At 32.2% G+C, this 16320-nt stretch overlaps 1 protein-coding gene across 1 annotated transcript; it reads right to left on the bottom strand.

Annotated features, from left to right (window-relative positions):
• Positions 1–3273: 3273 nt before the first annotated feature.
• On the bottom strand, positions 3274–13849 carry LOC145132102 (putative calcium-transporting ATPase 11, plasma membrane-type). The gene is made up of 7 exons (XM_079066754.1): positions 13509–13849; positions 6984–7038; positions 4944–6877; positions 4638–4793; positions 4315–4486; positions 3928–4226; positions 3274–3831 (listed from the first exon to the last, which is right to left on the bottom strand). The coding sequence occupies exons 1-7, from the start codon at positions 13680–13682 to the stop codon at positions 3523–3525; spliced, it is 3099 nt and encodes a 1032-aa protein (XP_078922880.1). The 5' UTR covers positions 13683–13849; the 3' UTR covers positions 3274–3522.
• Between the last annotated feature and the right edge of the window lie 2471 nt (positions 13850–16320).

The following is a 16320-nucleotide window of genomic DNA, read 5'->3' as shown; positions in this document are numbered from 1 at the left end:
TGGTGGTTAGTGAAATGATATCGGGAAATCTTTCCGGTTAGAAAAAGAGTTGGAGGGATATTCCACAGTCGGAGGAATAGAAGCGAAGGTAGTAGATCTGGAGTGAAAACGAGATTGTGTGGTGGTTCCGTTTCCAGATTTTAGGCGGCGATCGGTGGTTCAGGCGACTATCTATTTGTTTCGACGGTGGTCCAAAAGAAGAAAGTGATTTGTATGTTGGTGGAGAAGGTGGGTTGGGGTATGTAGGGTAGGATGTTTTTATTCATTTAGTAATAAATTATAAATTTTTTAATAAATTAAAATTTTTGGCTGAGAATTGTTCTCATTTGTTCTCAAAATAAAAATTATTCTCATTTGAACATACCTCTCTCTCTCTCTCTCTCTATATATATATATATATATATATATATATATATATATATATATATATATATATATATATATATATATATAAGACCTCTCATATGGCTTCTCATATCTACAAATAAGAAATTCCATATTGCTTCACATCTTAGATTTTTTTATCACACCACATAAATCTTTTTTTACGACAAAAGCACATAAATACAAACAAAAAAACCAACAAGAAGCTGGAGTACATAGTATAAACAAACTAAAGCAACCAAAATAGAGGACAATAAAATAAAATAACAAAAAAACAACCAAAATATAAACCAATCAGCTAGACAATTATTCTATAACAAAGGGGGTAAAAGTGTCAAAATAAGTTTTTGGAAACAACCCAACACAACATGATGTAGAACTAGAAGATGAGACCACCAAATTATTGGAGCAAATCTTTCCAACTCAAATTAAGGGCAAGATGGAGTTTTTTGATAAAACATGTATACTTGTCTTGATTTAATTCTTGAAAATAGTAAAGAATTGTGATCACAGTCACATAACTTGAAGCTTTTGTTGTTTCGAGTAATCATCATAGAACAAAAGTGAAGCTTACAAAGTAATCATTAGTGTTTAAGACTTGAAATTTTATAATCCAATAGAAAGAGTCAGATACAACAGGAACAACTAACAAGTGTCAAAAGGGTCAAATTCATGAGCCCGGATCGGAAATCATAATCAAATATTTTGGTTACACTATTTAGAAATTCTAATCAGATGTTGGATATCAAGTCGTTCAAAAAATTTCAAAGAATTTCTTAACTTTGTAATCTGTTGTTCCATAAACATTTTCAAATATAATCTTTGATGTACACCCTGTAATTATCTTGTTTGAATTTGGTTTCCTCTTGATAGAACTTGTAGTCAACGTATCACAAGGTTTTGGTTTATCCTTGCCACCCCTATTGCATATAACATATTTTTCTTTTATTATTTGGCTATTGTATTTTGATTGGCTACTCAGTCTTGTATGAAAACCTGTCATTTCTGAATAATCCGTATATATTTTTACTGCCAAATTTAGTGATTTGAAAACACTGTTTACAACTGGTACAAATTCTGAAGGGACATCTGGTTTATATTCAGATTCTTCAATTATGTTACTGCAATATGATTCATTTGTTGAATTGGAACTTTCACCTGATAAAAGAAGGGAATGACAAATATGTTATTATATAATTTTATGTTGTAATAATCATATGTGATTAACGATATGTATTTATATTTTAGTATAAAAAATCATATATGATTAGATATTAATATATTATTAGATGTTAAAACATATGTATTTGTACATTGTATTATATGATTGATCATATAATATACTGTTTAATCATAAATGATTATACGTATTAATTTATAAATAATCATACTTGATATTGTTTAATCATGTATGATTAATCATATGTATTTGTAGTTTGTAATATATGATTAATCATATTTTATGATGTATAATCATATATGATTATTCATCCAAATATAATATTAATATAGATTTCAATTTGAAAACATATATGATAAATCATAATTACAAACTATAAATACATATGATTAATCATAGATATGAACAGTCATATATGATTATTCATCCTTATATGATTAAATCACATATTGTATTGTATAATCATATATGATTATTCATAATTTATATTGTATAATAAAAGAATCAGAATGAAGTGTAGAAACTGTAATGTAATATGTAGTATTAAAACGAATTAGTTGTACCTTCAATACGAATCGTATTGTGAAGTTCTTCAGAAGTGAAAGAAATTGAATCGATTTGTTTGTCGTTACGAGATGAATTGATTTTAGCTATAATAGTATCAGTTGCGATCGACTTGTCAATTTCTTTTGGATTCGACATCATTTATGAAAATTGATTTTGATTCAATTTTCAAATGCTTTGTTTATGATTGCGAGGTGCTTGTTTCTTCGATTTGAGGATTGTATCTCGTATTTATGAGGATATGAACTGATGCTCTGTTTCGATCGTTTTTTTCGATTTGAAGATTGTGATTAATTTGATAACAGATTCAGTAAAAATAGGATCTTTTTTATTATATTGAATGATTGTTGAAGATTGGATGATATGACTGATACTGAAAATCGATGATTTAGCGATATGATGATTTTTAGAGAAGGAAGGTGTCCGCTTTCTGAACATTAATTTGAAGTTTACTGTTATACCCCTTAATCATTTAACAGTTGACGTTAAGTTCCATTGGCGGATATTTAATCTCACAATCTCTAATTTTTTATTAAATTCAAGAGAACCATCCCTTATATATATATATATATATATATATATATATATATATATATATATATATATATATATATATATATATATATATATATTGCATAGTACCCGAACCCGACCTAATACCCGAATTACCCATAACTGATTACCCGAATTTTTATCCAGGTATCGGGTATTTTTTTATTAGACAATATCTACACGAAAACTAAAAATTATACCCGAAACACCCCTAGAAGAAAACTTTTATTTATGGGTCCCGACCAAGCGACCATCTTATGATACAGGAGCGGACCAATATGGTTGCCCGGGGTAGCCCGTGCTACTGCACTAATTTTTTTGCATAGTATAAATCTTTTGAGAAATTTTCCAGCAAAGTTTAATTTTTCAGGCATATTACCACTAACATTTTGGTCTAGGTCTGCAACTGTTATGATATGGTGATGTTATATGGTTGATAAGTTTGCTAGATACTGTGATTTTAGTTTACAAGTGTTGCAGTTATGATGGTGAGTGGCATACCTTTCCATAAAATTGTAATTTTACCGAAGTCCAAATATTTTGTGACAAATTAGAGTATAAATCTTAATCAACTGCAAAAAACCCAAAACGCATACCAACAAAATCCACCATCCTTTAAAATATCAAACATTACTCGAACAAAAATAGAACTTGTAGGTTCATTTTATCAACATAACGGAATAAGAAAAATAAGAAGACAAAGTCGACATGCAAATCATCACACCTTTCAGCACAAGAAAAGTCCTTAGTTTTTTTTTTCTAAGTAAACTATACCATTTTCAGTTATGGTATTCCGTCAGTAAAAATAAAAGGGAAAGGAAAATTATCTTTTGAGGTTTCATTTAAACTAGTTCGGGGCCATTGGGCAGACTCTCATACCCATCATGTTGTTCTTTAACAGCTCCTGTCTTCTCAACTGGAATACACTTCAAAACAACAGCAATCGGCATACTCACCAATCCAATCACAATACTTAGTCCCCACAATTCCCAGTCTAGTGGCACGGTGCTTGCAAAAGTCCCAAGAAACTCCACTATTATTACTTGAAATACCACTGTCGATATCATCACACCCACAAAAATCCAACTACTAAACATCCCACGGAAAATATTAATCTTGTCAATGTCACGGCTGTTTATTTCATTAAACACCTACAAAATTCAATATGTCACATATATCAATCATAAGCTGATAAAAAAAACATATATATAATGAGGTAATTAGTTAGAAGTTATGTAATAAATAACCTGACAGAAGACAAAGGTGTTGAAGATAAATGTGTTGAGAATGGCGGTTGAATTTGGGCCGTGTAGATTTAAGATTGGTTTCCCGGCAAAATTGAGAACAAATAGGACAGCCATTTGGTAGATACTTTGACCAATGATATTTCGCCACATGGTCTTGGTGATGAAACTGTCGGTTCTTTTGACAGGTTGCCGTTTCATTAGACCATCGTTTGGTGGTTCGGTGGCTAGTGCCAGTGCACCCAATGTGTCCATGATTAGGTTCACCCAAAGTAATTGGACAGCTGTAAGTGGTGCAGATCCTGAGATTTGTAGAGTATATAATAAGTTAATGTTTTAAGAAATAATTTTCTTGAAGATGTATTAAGGACTAATTAAGAATGTATAGACCTGTGATGCATGCGGAAACAAAATTGATCATAAGAGCAACGATGTTTACAGTCAACTGGAACTGTACGAATTTTTGGATATTGATGTAGACCGCACGTCCCCACTTCGCTACTTTTACAATTGTTGCAAAATCATCGTCCATCACGATGACATCAGCTTGTTCTTTTGCGACCTACATGTATAGTTGCTAGATATTATTTTGTGGTGGATATAAGGAAAAAGCAAGAAATAGCAATGTACTTTCATTGAATCGTAGATTTTTCAAAGTATAATGTTATACCAAGAAAAAAAATATGAGAAAGAAATTGAATCAGAGTACAAACCTCGGTTCCTGCTATGCCCATGGCAAATCCAATATCAGACTCGTGTAAAGCGGGAGCATCATTTGTGCCATCACCTGTAACTGCCACAACTTCTGCCATGCCTTTCAAATGCTTCACAAGTTCATGTTTGTCTGTTGGTGATGATCTAGCCATTACCTGTAATGACAGAAGAGTTCAATGCAATAAATAACAATGTACTTTCATTTCCTCCTATCACAACATTATACTCTAAAATATCAACACAATTATAGAATTGATGGATTTTCCAAAGTATAATGTCTTAATAAGAAAGAACCGAAAAAATACCTGAATTCTAGGAGCGATTTCGTTCAATTCCTGGATGGTTTTGGTTCTAAAATCTGGACCTTCAATGGCTATGCCACCTTCAGTAAGTATACCACATTCCTTTGCAATGGCTTTAGCAGTGTTGATATTATCACCTGTAACCATACGAACAGTAATACCAGCAGCCAAACAGGTTTCAACTGCCTCTTTTACCCCCGGCCTAAGTGGGTCCTTAATTCCAACAACCGCAATCAATGTGTAACCACTCTCGGGTAGATTTTTTTCACAATCAAAGCTACCTTCCACATCCAAATAAGCCAAACAAAGAGTTCTCAAAGCCTCAACCGCAAATTCTTCAATAACATTCGTAACAAATTTCACTTTCTCTTCAGACAAAGGAACAACCTCTCCATTCCCATCGATCATCTTGTCACATAATCCCAACACTATTTCAGATGCACCTTTACAAAAAGCACGCGTTTGACCTTCCGGAAGAGTCACAATCACCGACATTTTCTTTTTAGCAGAATTAAAAGGTTCCATTTTCAACATTTTAATCTCACGGCGTACGGTTTCAAAATCGCCACCTAGATCCAACCCGTATTGTAATATCGCGGATTCTGTCGGGGTACCCAAAATTGAAGTTTTTCCGGATTTGTCCTTGACCACCTCGGACCCCGTACATTCAAATATACCTTGCAAGAGAACCTCCGATACCCTTTCCGGTAATTTTGCATTATCTTTCACGTCTTTAATTTCACCGGATACGAATATTTTAGTAACTACCATGTGATTTGTTGTTAAAGTCCCGGTTTTATCCGTGCATATAACAGTTGAAGAACCCATTGTCTCACAAGCAGATAGATGTCTCACAAGTGCTTTGTCTTTCATTAATTCCTTCATAGCAAACGCCAGACTTAAAGTAACAGCCAGAGGTAACCCTTCGGGTACAGCAACCACTATTATAGTAACTGCGGTTGCGAAATAATCCAACATGCTCAAAGCATCAGCAGACGACCAAGTTGTAAACTCATTGCGCATTGCTTTTTCAATGAGAAACCTCACAGTCAACACAAGAAAAGTCAAAATTGCGAAGACCAATCCGATTTTTCCAATGATTGTAGCGACGCCGTTTAGTTTCACTTGTAAAGGAGTCTCGTCTTCTCCTTCTTCGCTTAACGTTTCCATTAATTTTCCCCATTCGGTTTTCATGCCGACTGCTGTCACGAGCATTTTGGCTGAGCCGTCTTGTACTTTCGTTCCGGCGAGTAGGAACGGTTTTTTCTCGTTGATGATTACAGGATCGCTCTCGCCGGTTAAACTTGATTCGTCGATTAATAAATTGTACCCGGAGATGAATATTCCGTCGGCAGGGACTTGGTCGCCGATGGATAAATGGACGACGTCTCCGACCACCAAGTCGTAAATTGAGACCTTTTGGCGACACGTGTCTCGAGTGACATGACATGAAATCTTTTTTTTCTCCTTATCGAGGTCTTTAAATTGTAACGATTGTTTGTAGTCGCTGACAGCAGTGACAGTGACGACTAGTAAAATACTGAGTAAGATTCCGAGTCCATCGTATATTCCGTTTGGAAAGCCTTCGGTTGCGAGTCCTACGCCTATTGAGACAATGGCGCATACTATAAGGATGATAAGAGTTAAATCATGAAGGGCGTCCCATATGAACATGAAGAAACTCTTGGAAGGCTTTTCGGTGTACTTGTTGATTCCGTAAGTTTCTTGTCTGGTAGGTATATCGGTTGATTTGACTCCTTCGTCGACTGAGACGTTGACTACTTCTGCGATTCCGTTGACTCCATTAAGGGATCGTAAGGCTTTCATGTCGTAATTACGAACCATGGATGCGAGTTTGTCTGGGTTTTTGCTGTATTCGGAGTGTTTTATGTCTCTTGGTTGATGGGGTTCGCGTGTGTTTTGAGGGTGAGCGGCAGCTGTGAGTTGAGGCATGCATGAATGAATAATGAACAAAAAGAAAGAGAAAAACCTTGAAAGGTGCATATTAGATATGTTATATGTATTGGTGTTTTAAAAGAATACCATCCATAAAGCGTATTGCTGCCCTTATGGCGATGAAGGTAACACGCAGGTCTTCCTGCAAAGGTAAAAATGAAATGATTTAGTGAAAAAGATCTTAGGCAAATTAAATATGTTCTGAATATATATATTTTGTTAGAAGAGTTGATTATGGTTGCAAACTCATGCATAACATATTTACATTAGATCCACATTTGACCTGGAATTCCTAGGCTAATGTATAGTTTTTTTTCTTAGTTCCATGAGAAATCAGTGTGTCTTAAAAAATACAGAGGAGCCGTTGAATCAGATATTGAGCTCAGAAAATGATTAGTTGACAGTGAGTTCCTAATGATTATCTATCAAAGTTGAACATAGTTCTTGTTTATGGTGCTAACTTGGGAAACAACATGCTTCCCTATTTGATTTTGCAACTGATTTTCAGTCTACTTTGTTTAACTCATCTTATCCACCTCGTCCTTGTATGGGTGTGGTGCATGTATATATTTACCTTAACTATCATCTGAATCTAAATCGCATGTGCATGTATGATCCATACACAATCCTCAAAGACTATAAATCTTTTTCATGCTGACAATTCCATGGAATATAAAGAAATGAAGAATATCATCTCTTTCTTTTCTTCATCAACAAGGCATTGTGTTTGTGCCTCAAGAGCTGATTTGGCTCCGTTAGCTCGTTTTTGACATGGCCCCAGCCCCCAAGTCCACTCCTACTCCTAGCTACTACTTTGTGGTGTGCCAGTCGAATTGCTATTCAAATTCCTTACAATGATGTCTTCCATTAACGCACCAAACACCTTGAAATTAACTCACACTTTGTTCATCAAACATAAGGTTTCACAACATTCATTTCCTTCCTATAGTCAACATCTTCACCAAAAAGCTCATTCTCCAAGTTGTTTTCAAGTCCTGGTTTCCATACTCAACTTGGGTTTATTATATGTATATTTTTTTTATAGTATAGGAGTTTGTTGTGTTATTTCTCCTCCTTGGTTTAGGTATATATTACTTTCCCTTTTCTCCTTTTAGGATTAATGTATCAGAAACATTTTTTCCAAAAAATCCGATTGAGCTTTTTGGCATCGTGATTCTCTTCTAGATACTTAATGGTGATCTTTCTTTTTGGATATTAAAACTACTGTATTAGATTGTATAAAATTACTGAAGATAAGTTGACTACGACAACTTCCATGCAGTAGAGAATTAAAGATACTATGGGAGCTAAAACAAACAAACATGTGGAGTGGAGGAGCTGGATAATTAAAGCTTTTGGCAACCCAAGATATATACTATTCTTGTGAATCGTTCAATAAAAGTATAAAACAATACAATGTATTTTCTGCAATGACTGGACCTTCCATTATTAATATGAGACATTTATATGTAGGACAATAAATTGATGGGCGGGGTGTGTCAGGGCTGGAGGAAAGTTCGAGGAAATTTCCAGGGTATCCAGAAAGGTAAACGAATCTACAAGTCTTTTTCGAGGAAATTTCCTTATGGCATACTCATCAAACCCAGAGGGTCTTTCTTGAAATTCATGCTGAAAGTCTAGGTTTGACCCGTTCGACTCATACAAGGGTCACCTACAAATGGACTCGTTTGGTCGGTTTGCTTATTTATGAGTTATTTATGACTTCATCTTTAATTAATTATTGTTATATTTATCATAATTTTATATGGGTCTTACTTTGGACACACCAATCTACAACATCAATCTATATTATTAGGTTTATTTTTTAGGTTAATGATAGTAATTATTATTTTACCTTGCTTTTTAAAGGACTTTATCATTATTTTAATCATTTCTTTATAGATCTATTAATTTTTATTAAAACAAGACAAAAACCATATTTACCTTTTTTTTTAAAGAATCCCACGACTTTTGTTTTTGTCTGCTTATCAACCTTGCTTTAAAACTTTTTTTTTCTAATTATTTAAGATATGTCAATGTATATTTTTTTTTATAGATTTCTTTTAGTATTTAACTTTTTTTACTATTTAAAAATAAACGTTTACTAGTAGTAATAGATATGTATATAAATTTTACGTTGTTAGTCCTGCACGAATAATAATATAGTGGTTCACATTATGTATATTTAAAATAGTTATTTCTCTCATAATAATATATATTTCTCTCATAATAATTTATATCTACCGAAAAAATACTCAAAAAATTTATGGGTTTAATTTATGATTTTGTAATTTATATATGATTAAAAACCGATGAAAAAAAATAATAAAAAATAAAAATATTAAAAAGTTGATTAAATATTTAGCCGGCGATAACGCTAAAATAGGAGGCATTCGGTACATCAAATAATTATACATATAAAAACTAAATATTAGAAGTTATATTTCATCGTCGCTTCGCCGGACCACCGAACCACCAAGTTGCCGCCGTTGGACCACCGAATCCCCGGACCATCATGCGTTACGCCGATACCGCCTTCATATTGTTTATAATTTTTTCTTACTTTTTCAACTCTTCTTTAAACTTTTTACAACGTTTGAACATATATTTTTAACACTTTTTTCAAAAAAAAAATCATGAGCTGTAGAAAAAAGTTTCAAATTCAAATGATTTGATTTTGTTAAGAGCGATTTTCGAATAAACGGAAAAAATGTCGAAAAGTTAAAATTAAATAATATAAACGAACAATAACATCAAAAAGTTCAAAAAAAAAAATAGACAAACAAAACATCAAAAAATAAATAAAAAAACATTAAATCTACATATTCGAATAAAACGGCAAGAAAATTACATAAAAAATGATTAAATAAAAAATAAATATAAATAAAATAATAAATCATAATATTAATAAATAATGATTTTTAATAATTTAGATAATTAATTTAATATTATTAAATAAGTTGATCTTTTATTTTTTGCAAATTAAAATTTAATATTATTAAATAAGTTGATTCTTTGTGTTTTGCTAATTAAAATCTTAAAATATAAAGAGATATGTAACAAATAAATAAAAATAAGACATATAATAAAATAATAATAATAAAAAAAGAACAAAGAAACAATGAACGGTGGTTTGGCAAAAGAAAAAAAAATAGTGATTATTTGTAAAGTACTAGAAAGTAATTATGGTGAACACAATTTCCTAGATTAAATTCTTTTAAAGAAGTAGATTGGTGTGTGATAGGTATAGGTTAGATTGGTGTGTCAAAAGAAATTCTCATTTTATATTTAAACGAATTGAAATGTCTGTCGAATAAAAAAGAAGATATTATCTATGCCTCCACAATGCCCATTAATATTAGTAACCATCTTTACTTTTTGAAAAGTTCTCCCGATAAAATTATTAACAAATCAATAACTATTAATGCAAATAAAGTAACCATCATTAAGTTAAAGATCCATAAATGTTTATGGGAGTGTTAGTTAGTTGGAAGCTTTTAAAATATACTACATAAAATTGCATAAAAAACACCTATCGAAAAACTAAATGTGAAATATAATAAATAAATAACTTTGGAAATTGATTAAAAAAAATTTCTTAAATAATGTCTATCTTTTATATTTGAAGTTTTTTGTTTAACTAAAAACTAAAAGTTTGTACACTGAAACAAAGTGTTTTGTTTATATCGATTTTTTTTTTTTAAAGTTACAAGCTAGAACCTCCTAAAAGTCCTTTGCTAAAAGGCATATATGTGTTTTTCATTTTATAAGAGTATTCCATATACATATTTTACTGCTAAGAAACTTTTGGCTAATGTTTGAATAAAATTTTACTTATCTACCACCCAATAATCACTTCACTATAAAGTAATAGTTTCATCAATTTTAGTTAATACGTACTGTATTGTATATTTAGAGAAAATCACGAAAATAGCCATTCAAGGGGGAAACACTAGACAAAATTGCCATCCCTCATTTTTTTCACCAAAATAGCACTAATTTCCGAACGTTGTTTAACATTGAGATGGTACTCCCCTATTTAAGTCATTTTTCTTTTTTTCACACACAAGATTTTCAAAATCTCTTTCAACCTAACTATCCACGAGAAAAAGTTTGCTGCGAAATTACTTTTTGAAGATCCCAACTATAAAGAAGGTTCAAAAAAATTATTAAAAGCTATTAATTTAGCATTAAGTAAGAAAAAACTTCGTATTAAATAAATTATTGTACTTTAAAAAATATATAGGGACCATATAAAAATTTGAAAGAAAAAGTGACCCCTTGCCAAAAAAAAAATAGTCATTTGGGAAAAAGTAAAAAAAAAATGGCATTTTATTAAAAAAGGATTTCCCAGTTTCGACCATTTTTTGTGATATTCGCATGTATTTAGCTTCATATTCTAAACAACATAAATCTTATCTGATAGATGAAAAAAATAGCATCTTTATATCCTTGTTGATAATTTCTAACTTTTAACTAAGATAATTTTTCTGCAGGCCATTTGCATTTGCCCCCTTAGCGGCCTACATCACGTTGAAGTGATATTAATTCAAGAAGTATTTTACACCAAACAATCTTTAAATATATTAATGAGGAAAAATTATAATTACAATAAGCAATTGTAGAATATTTAATTTGGCTATAAATCCAAAGATTAAACATACGGTCTGGTGCATAATCTACTTTTTATAGATCTCAAGTAATTAATTATGTGATGAATATTCCAAAAAAAAAACATATTAATTAACAAAAACTTAAGTTATTTTAGACTCGTAACAAATAGCAACAGATGAAGATAAGCTTTCGTTTATTAAAAAGTGTTTTCTAATAACAGATCCTTTCAATATGTCAAGTCAAACATTAATTTTGAAAACTAGGAATCTAAGCTAAAAAGGCTAAACGTATAGGAAAGAGCTAAAAACGCCACCTCGTGAAATATTAAGAAGAAAATTGTAAAATTCATGAGAGAAATGATGCAAATGGTCTAGGAGACTAGGACACCAGGACACGGAAATTGACAAGAAAAATTTTGCATGACCTACACGACACGTTTATAAATTTTATCGTCATTATCGTTATTTATATAAAACATTTGTTAAAAGTTTAAAAAAAAACAGTATAACACCCTAACAATAGTAACATAAAGTAGTGATGATATATATAACCTTACGAAAATCCTTATAACGACTTGTATGAATGAAATTGACAAAAAAATATGGGGTATTCTGAGTCTACTCGTTAAGTTCAGGGGCTTCTTGAAACTTATTTTTCCTTTTCATGTTGTTGTTTAAAAAGGTTTTCATTTGTTGGAATATGAAATAAACAATGTTGAAGGCCACTATCGCACTATCTCCCAGATCTATATTAGACTATTACTCCTATAATTTAATAGTCCCTCCTTTTTGGAAAATGATTAAACGTGTATGGCCTGTGGGCTATGGGAATGCGTCTACTATTAATAGTAAGGTTGAATTCATACACCAATTGACCATTATTATGTCTATTATTAATTATCTGGATATACAATAATTATAACACATTTAAATACAGTTAAAGTGAATGTTATATGTTTAGAATAATACATCAATACTCATAGAGGATAATTAATAGACAAACAGAAAAGTAAAAACATTCTTAAAGTGAATGTTATATGTTTAGAATAACACAAAATAAAAACAAACTGTGTGTGTGTGTGTTTTGTTATTTTTATATGGTGGAAGAGATAATGAAATCACAAATAACAAGGCCTTGGTTTTCCCGATTACCCTACGTTTATTCTTATGGTTGTTTTTTGTCCAGGAGGAATTAATCTTGCTCGATCTTATCATTTAATATATTTGTATTGTTGCATATAAACAAAACAAAAGATGTAATTAGATCTACTGATGAAAATATAAACTAAATATATGTGAACAGTGAATTGAATGGGAAATCTCTCATCGGAATTGAGTTAGGCGGCTGAAATCTATCGAAAGAGGTGGGGTATCAATATCAGCGATCAATAAAGTGTGGTGGAATCACTTTTGACACGCAAACTTGAAAAGTAAAAAATATCGAAGTTATGTGTGTCCATATCCAGATTCTAACCATAAATTATATTCCATTAACAATCCATACTGTTTTCTATCATTGTTGCAAGTTTCTGTTTCGTTTACATTGACCAGATAATAAAATAAGAGAGAAATACTGTGGGGTGGAAATGAAATATGTCGTTTACCAAATAAATTTATGAGCAATAGACAATATGTCGTATATGTATGGATTTAAGCCGAAAATTTTGAATTTGAACAAATGAAATTTTCAATATATTCTGTCTATTCCATACCAATATTTTTCTAACAAACTTTAACGGCAGATTTTATTATGTTCGTCACGGTTTGACGTTTGACTTTTATGTTTATCTTAATGATTCCATGTTATAGATCCTAATTAACGAAAATATCGGTTGTTTCCTTCAAGCATGTAAAGTTTTTTTGGCGATAGAACAAATTATGAGAACTTTGATTCTGAAAACTACAAAATAAAATCAAGTATATATAAGCATGAGAGAGAGAGAGAGAGAGAGAGAGAGAGAGAGAGAGAGAGAGAGAGAGGGGAAGGATTAGCTAGAACCTTGATTTTGCTAAGTCGGTTCTGGTGAATAGATCGCTTTTCGAGGTCAGCAACATGACGGAAGCGTCGGCGGTGGTTTTTGACGAGGGAGACGGCGTTGCGCCATTTCTTTAAAGCCGCTTCCGACGGATGCTTCGCTGGAAAATCAAAATCCTTCTTCAAATAGTCTTCCATTTCAACTAGTTAGCACCTGCACCGCCAGCCGGCGGAGCACAAATCAGTTAGCGAGAGAGTGAGGATGAGGCCAATATTCGATTAATGGCATACGACTAGAGTATCATCCTCTCCTTTGTAACGCAAATGGCTGTAGTTATTGAACCTCTTTATTACAGACTTGGAATTTGGAGAGGATATCAAAAGGAGATATATATTGCTCTTTATAAGGAACATTTACGGATAGTGGATCCGGGTCCTGACTCCTGGTGGTGGAGAAAAGAAATTGGCAAAACGTAGGCCCATCAACAGGTATAACCCAGCGTTATGGCCGGCCCAAATTGAAATATTTATATATTTTTAGTTTTTTGAAAGATGTTATACGGCCCAAACCGAAATTTTATCGAAGCCTTTCCAATGCGAGTTTTTATTAGCACAAACGGATTGGTATAGTTCTCTCACTTCCCCCCCCCCCCCCCCCCCAACGCCACGTTACTTCTTGATGTCACTACAACGGGCGTGTTCGGCAAAATTAGTTGGTAGTGGGTAGTTTATATGAAGTAGCATTTGGATTTGAAGCGTTTTGTTTAAACTAAACGCTAAATTTAAACTAAACGCTAAAAGCTTGTAGTACCAAACACGGCTTTCTGTTCAAAACGGAGCTTTTTGTCAAACGGTAGAAGCTAAAAGCTCTCAAACGCTCCGTGCCGAACACACCCAACGTCTGTTTCTTCTTCCTCTCTCTTTTTCTTTTCTCTTGTAACAGCCCACAAACCAGATATAATTTTTCATTTTTGAAAATAGAAATACAATCATAATTTGTTCCTAAAATCCATTACATCATATAGTATCAAATATTAGAGTATCAAAATAGATGAATGCGGAAAGTGCTAGAGAGTGAATGTTGCGCCATCAAGCCGGGCCCTTCCCCTTAGTACCGAAAGTACCTGAAAACACCCAAATAAACCGTAAGCTAGAGTTTAGTGAGTTCCCAAAATATCACATAACATACAACCATAGAATACCATACAACACACATAAAATTGTCATGGGCTACCCCCATGGTCTTTACCTGGAATGTCATGGGTTACCCCCATGGTCTGATATCCAAGTGACACGGGCTACCCCCGGGGTCTTCATGCAGTTAATGCATAACAACTAACAATCCACATATCAGATAATGGGCCGGCATTGGTTCCTTCGACCCATTGATATAGTGAGAAGACTCACCTCAGTCTACTGATAAAAATATTGATTGGCTACCAATCAGGAAATCTCACATTGAATATACACAAATTAACCTAATTTAGAATTAAGTCATAACTCAAGGCTGAAAGGTCCAGTATGCTCAAGAATCATATTAAAGTGATATTGCTAAATAACATATGATACTAATAGGTCACACTAACAACAACTTGATACAATTGATTATTTATTAGAAATTGATTTTAATAAATATTCAATAAAACTCTTATAATTAAATTGGAAATTATTTATTTTATGGAAATAATAAATTTCATTAGCAACTAACTTAATATATATCATATGGTATGATTTATAAGTCATGTATAAACTTTTGGACTAGTTGAATATTTTTGTCTTTTTCCTAAAAGACAAGGTTTATAGTTTATAAAAGAGTTTATAAAAGTTTGACTTTTTTTCTTCTTCTTTATGCAATTTTCGAGATATGCATAAAAACAAGAAGTGTATGACTTGTCTAATCATGCTTTAAAGGCATGGGAGACATGCTTATGACAATGGGGACAAGTTTGCTTAAAGTGCTAAGGACTAATGGTTAATAACATCACTTTATGCATATAAATAAGAGTTTTGCATTAGAGAATGGGGTGCTCATTTCCTTCCTCTTAAAACGGTAACCTCCTTAGAGGAGGTTACTCTCTCCTTTTTGTTCTTCATTTCTTCAAGAACACTTGCATCTTCAAGCCTTCTTTAAGTTCATATTGGTTATGAACTTAAAGCTTAAGGGTTTAAGAGTTTATGGACTAGCATCTACATCAAGTTGAGTCATTGTTGGTGTCTCAAAGGTTCCACATTCTTCATCAACTTCCATGCCTCCCAAGAGGACCCAAAGAACTACAAAGGTTGTTATTTCTTCATCCTTCTATGGTTGGTGTTTTAATCTTTCTATAACTTGCAAGAAGATGTTTGGTGGGTATAAAATGTTTATGTTATTAAAAAAATTAAAGTATTATGTTAGCCATATTTATCAAGTTTATGAAACTATTTTTGAACTAAAATCCAACAATTGGTATCAGAGCCACCTTGCAAGTTTGGTTGGATTTTTGATTTTTGGAAATCTTAGTTTTTGGAGAATATGGATAACTTGTTTTTATATAAAAATAAGTTCATACATATTTTCTATGACAGCTTTATAATTGTTATTTTTTTGTGACAAAAGTTTCATGCATCTTTTGTCATTTAAAGTTGTCTTAGAAAAACACAAGTTGTTTGATGTGTATATTGATGTATATGATGTGCATAAACTAGCCAAGGTGTAACGCCCGCAGATTCGGGCTAGTCAATTTAGAGACAATAAGCGTCAAAAATAACTTTTTTTGATATAATATTATTTAGAATAAATAATCTTGACCAAATTATAGTATATGTCACAAGGGTTCAGTAAATATAAAGAACGCTG

The sequence above is a fragment of the Lactuca virosa genome, chromosome 8 (genome assembly GCF_052849685.1).
Source record: "Lactuca virosa cultivar CGN04683 chromosome 8, Lactuca_virosa_CGN04683_v6, whole genome shotgun sequence".
Lineage (NCBI taxonomy): Eukaryota > Viridiplantae > Streptophyta > Magnoliopsida > Asterales > Asteraceae > Lactuca > Lactuca virosa.
The sequence above is the reverse complement of the archived record's forward strand: the minus strand, read 5'-3'. Positions and strand labels throughout refer to the sequence as shown.

Bases quoted from the DNA above. Each gene is read 5' to 3' on its own strand.
- LOC145132102 (XM_079066754.1), bottom strand. From the start codon at position 13,682: ATGGAAGACTATTTGAAGAAGGATTTTGATTTTCCAGCGAAGCATCCG. The intron at 4,794-4,943 runs GTATTTTTTCGG...CTGTCATTACAG, and splicing joins AAATCGCTCCTAGAATTCAG to GTAATGGCTAGATCATCACC. The intron at 3,832-3,927 runs GTTATTTATTAC...TGAATTTTGTAG, and splicing joins ACACCTTTGTCTTCTGTCAG to GTGTTTAATGAAATAAACAG.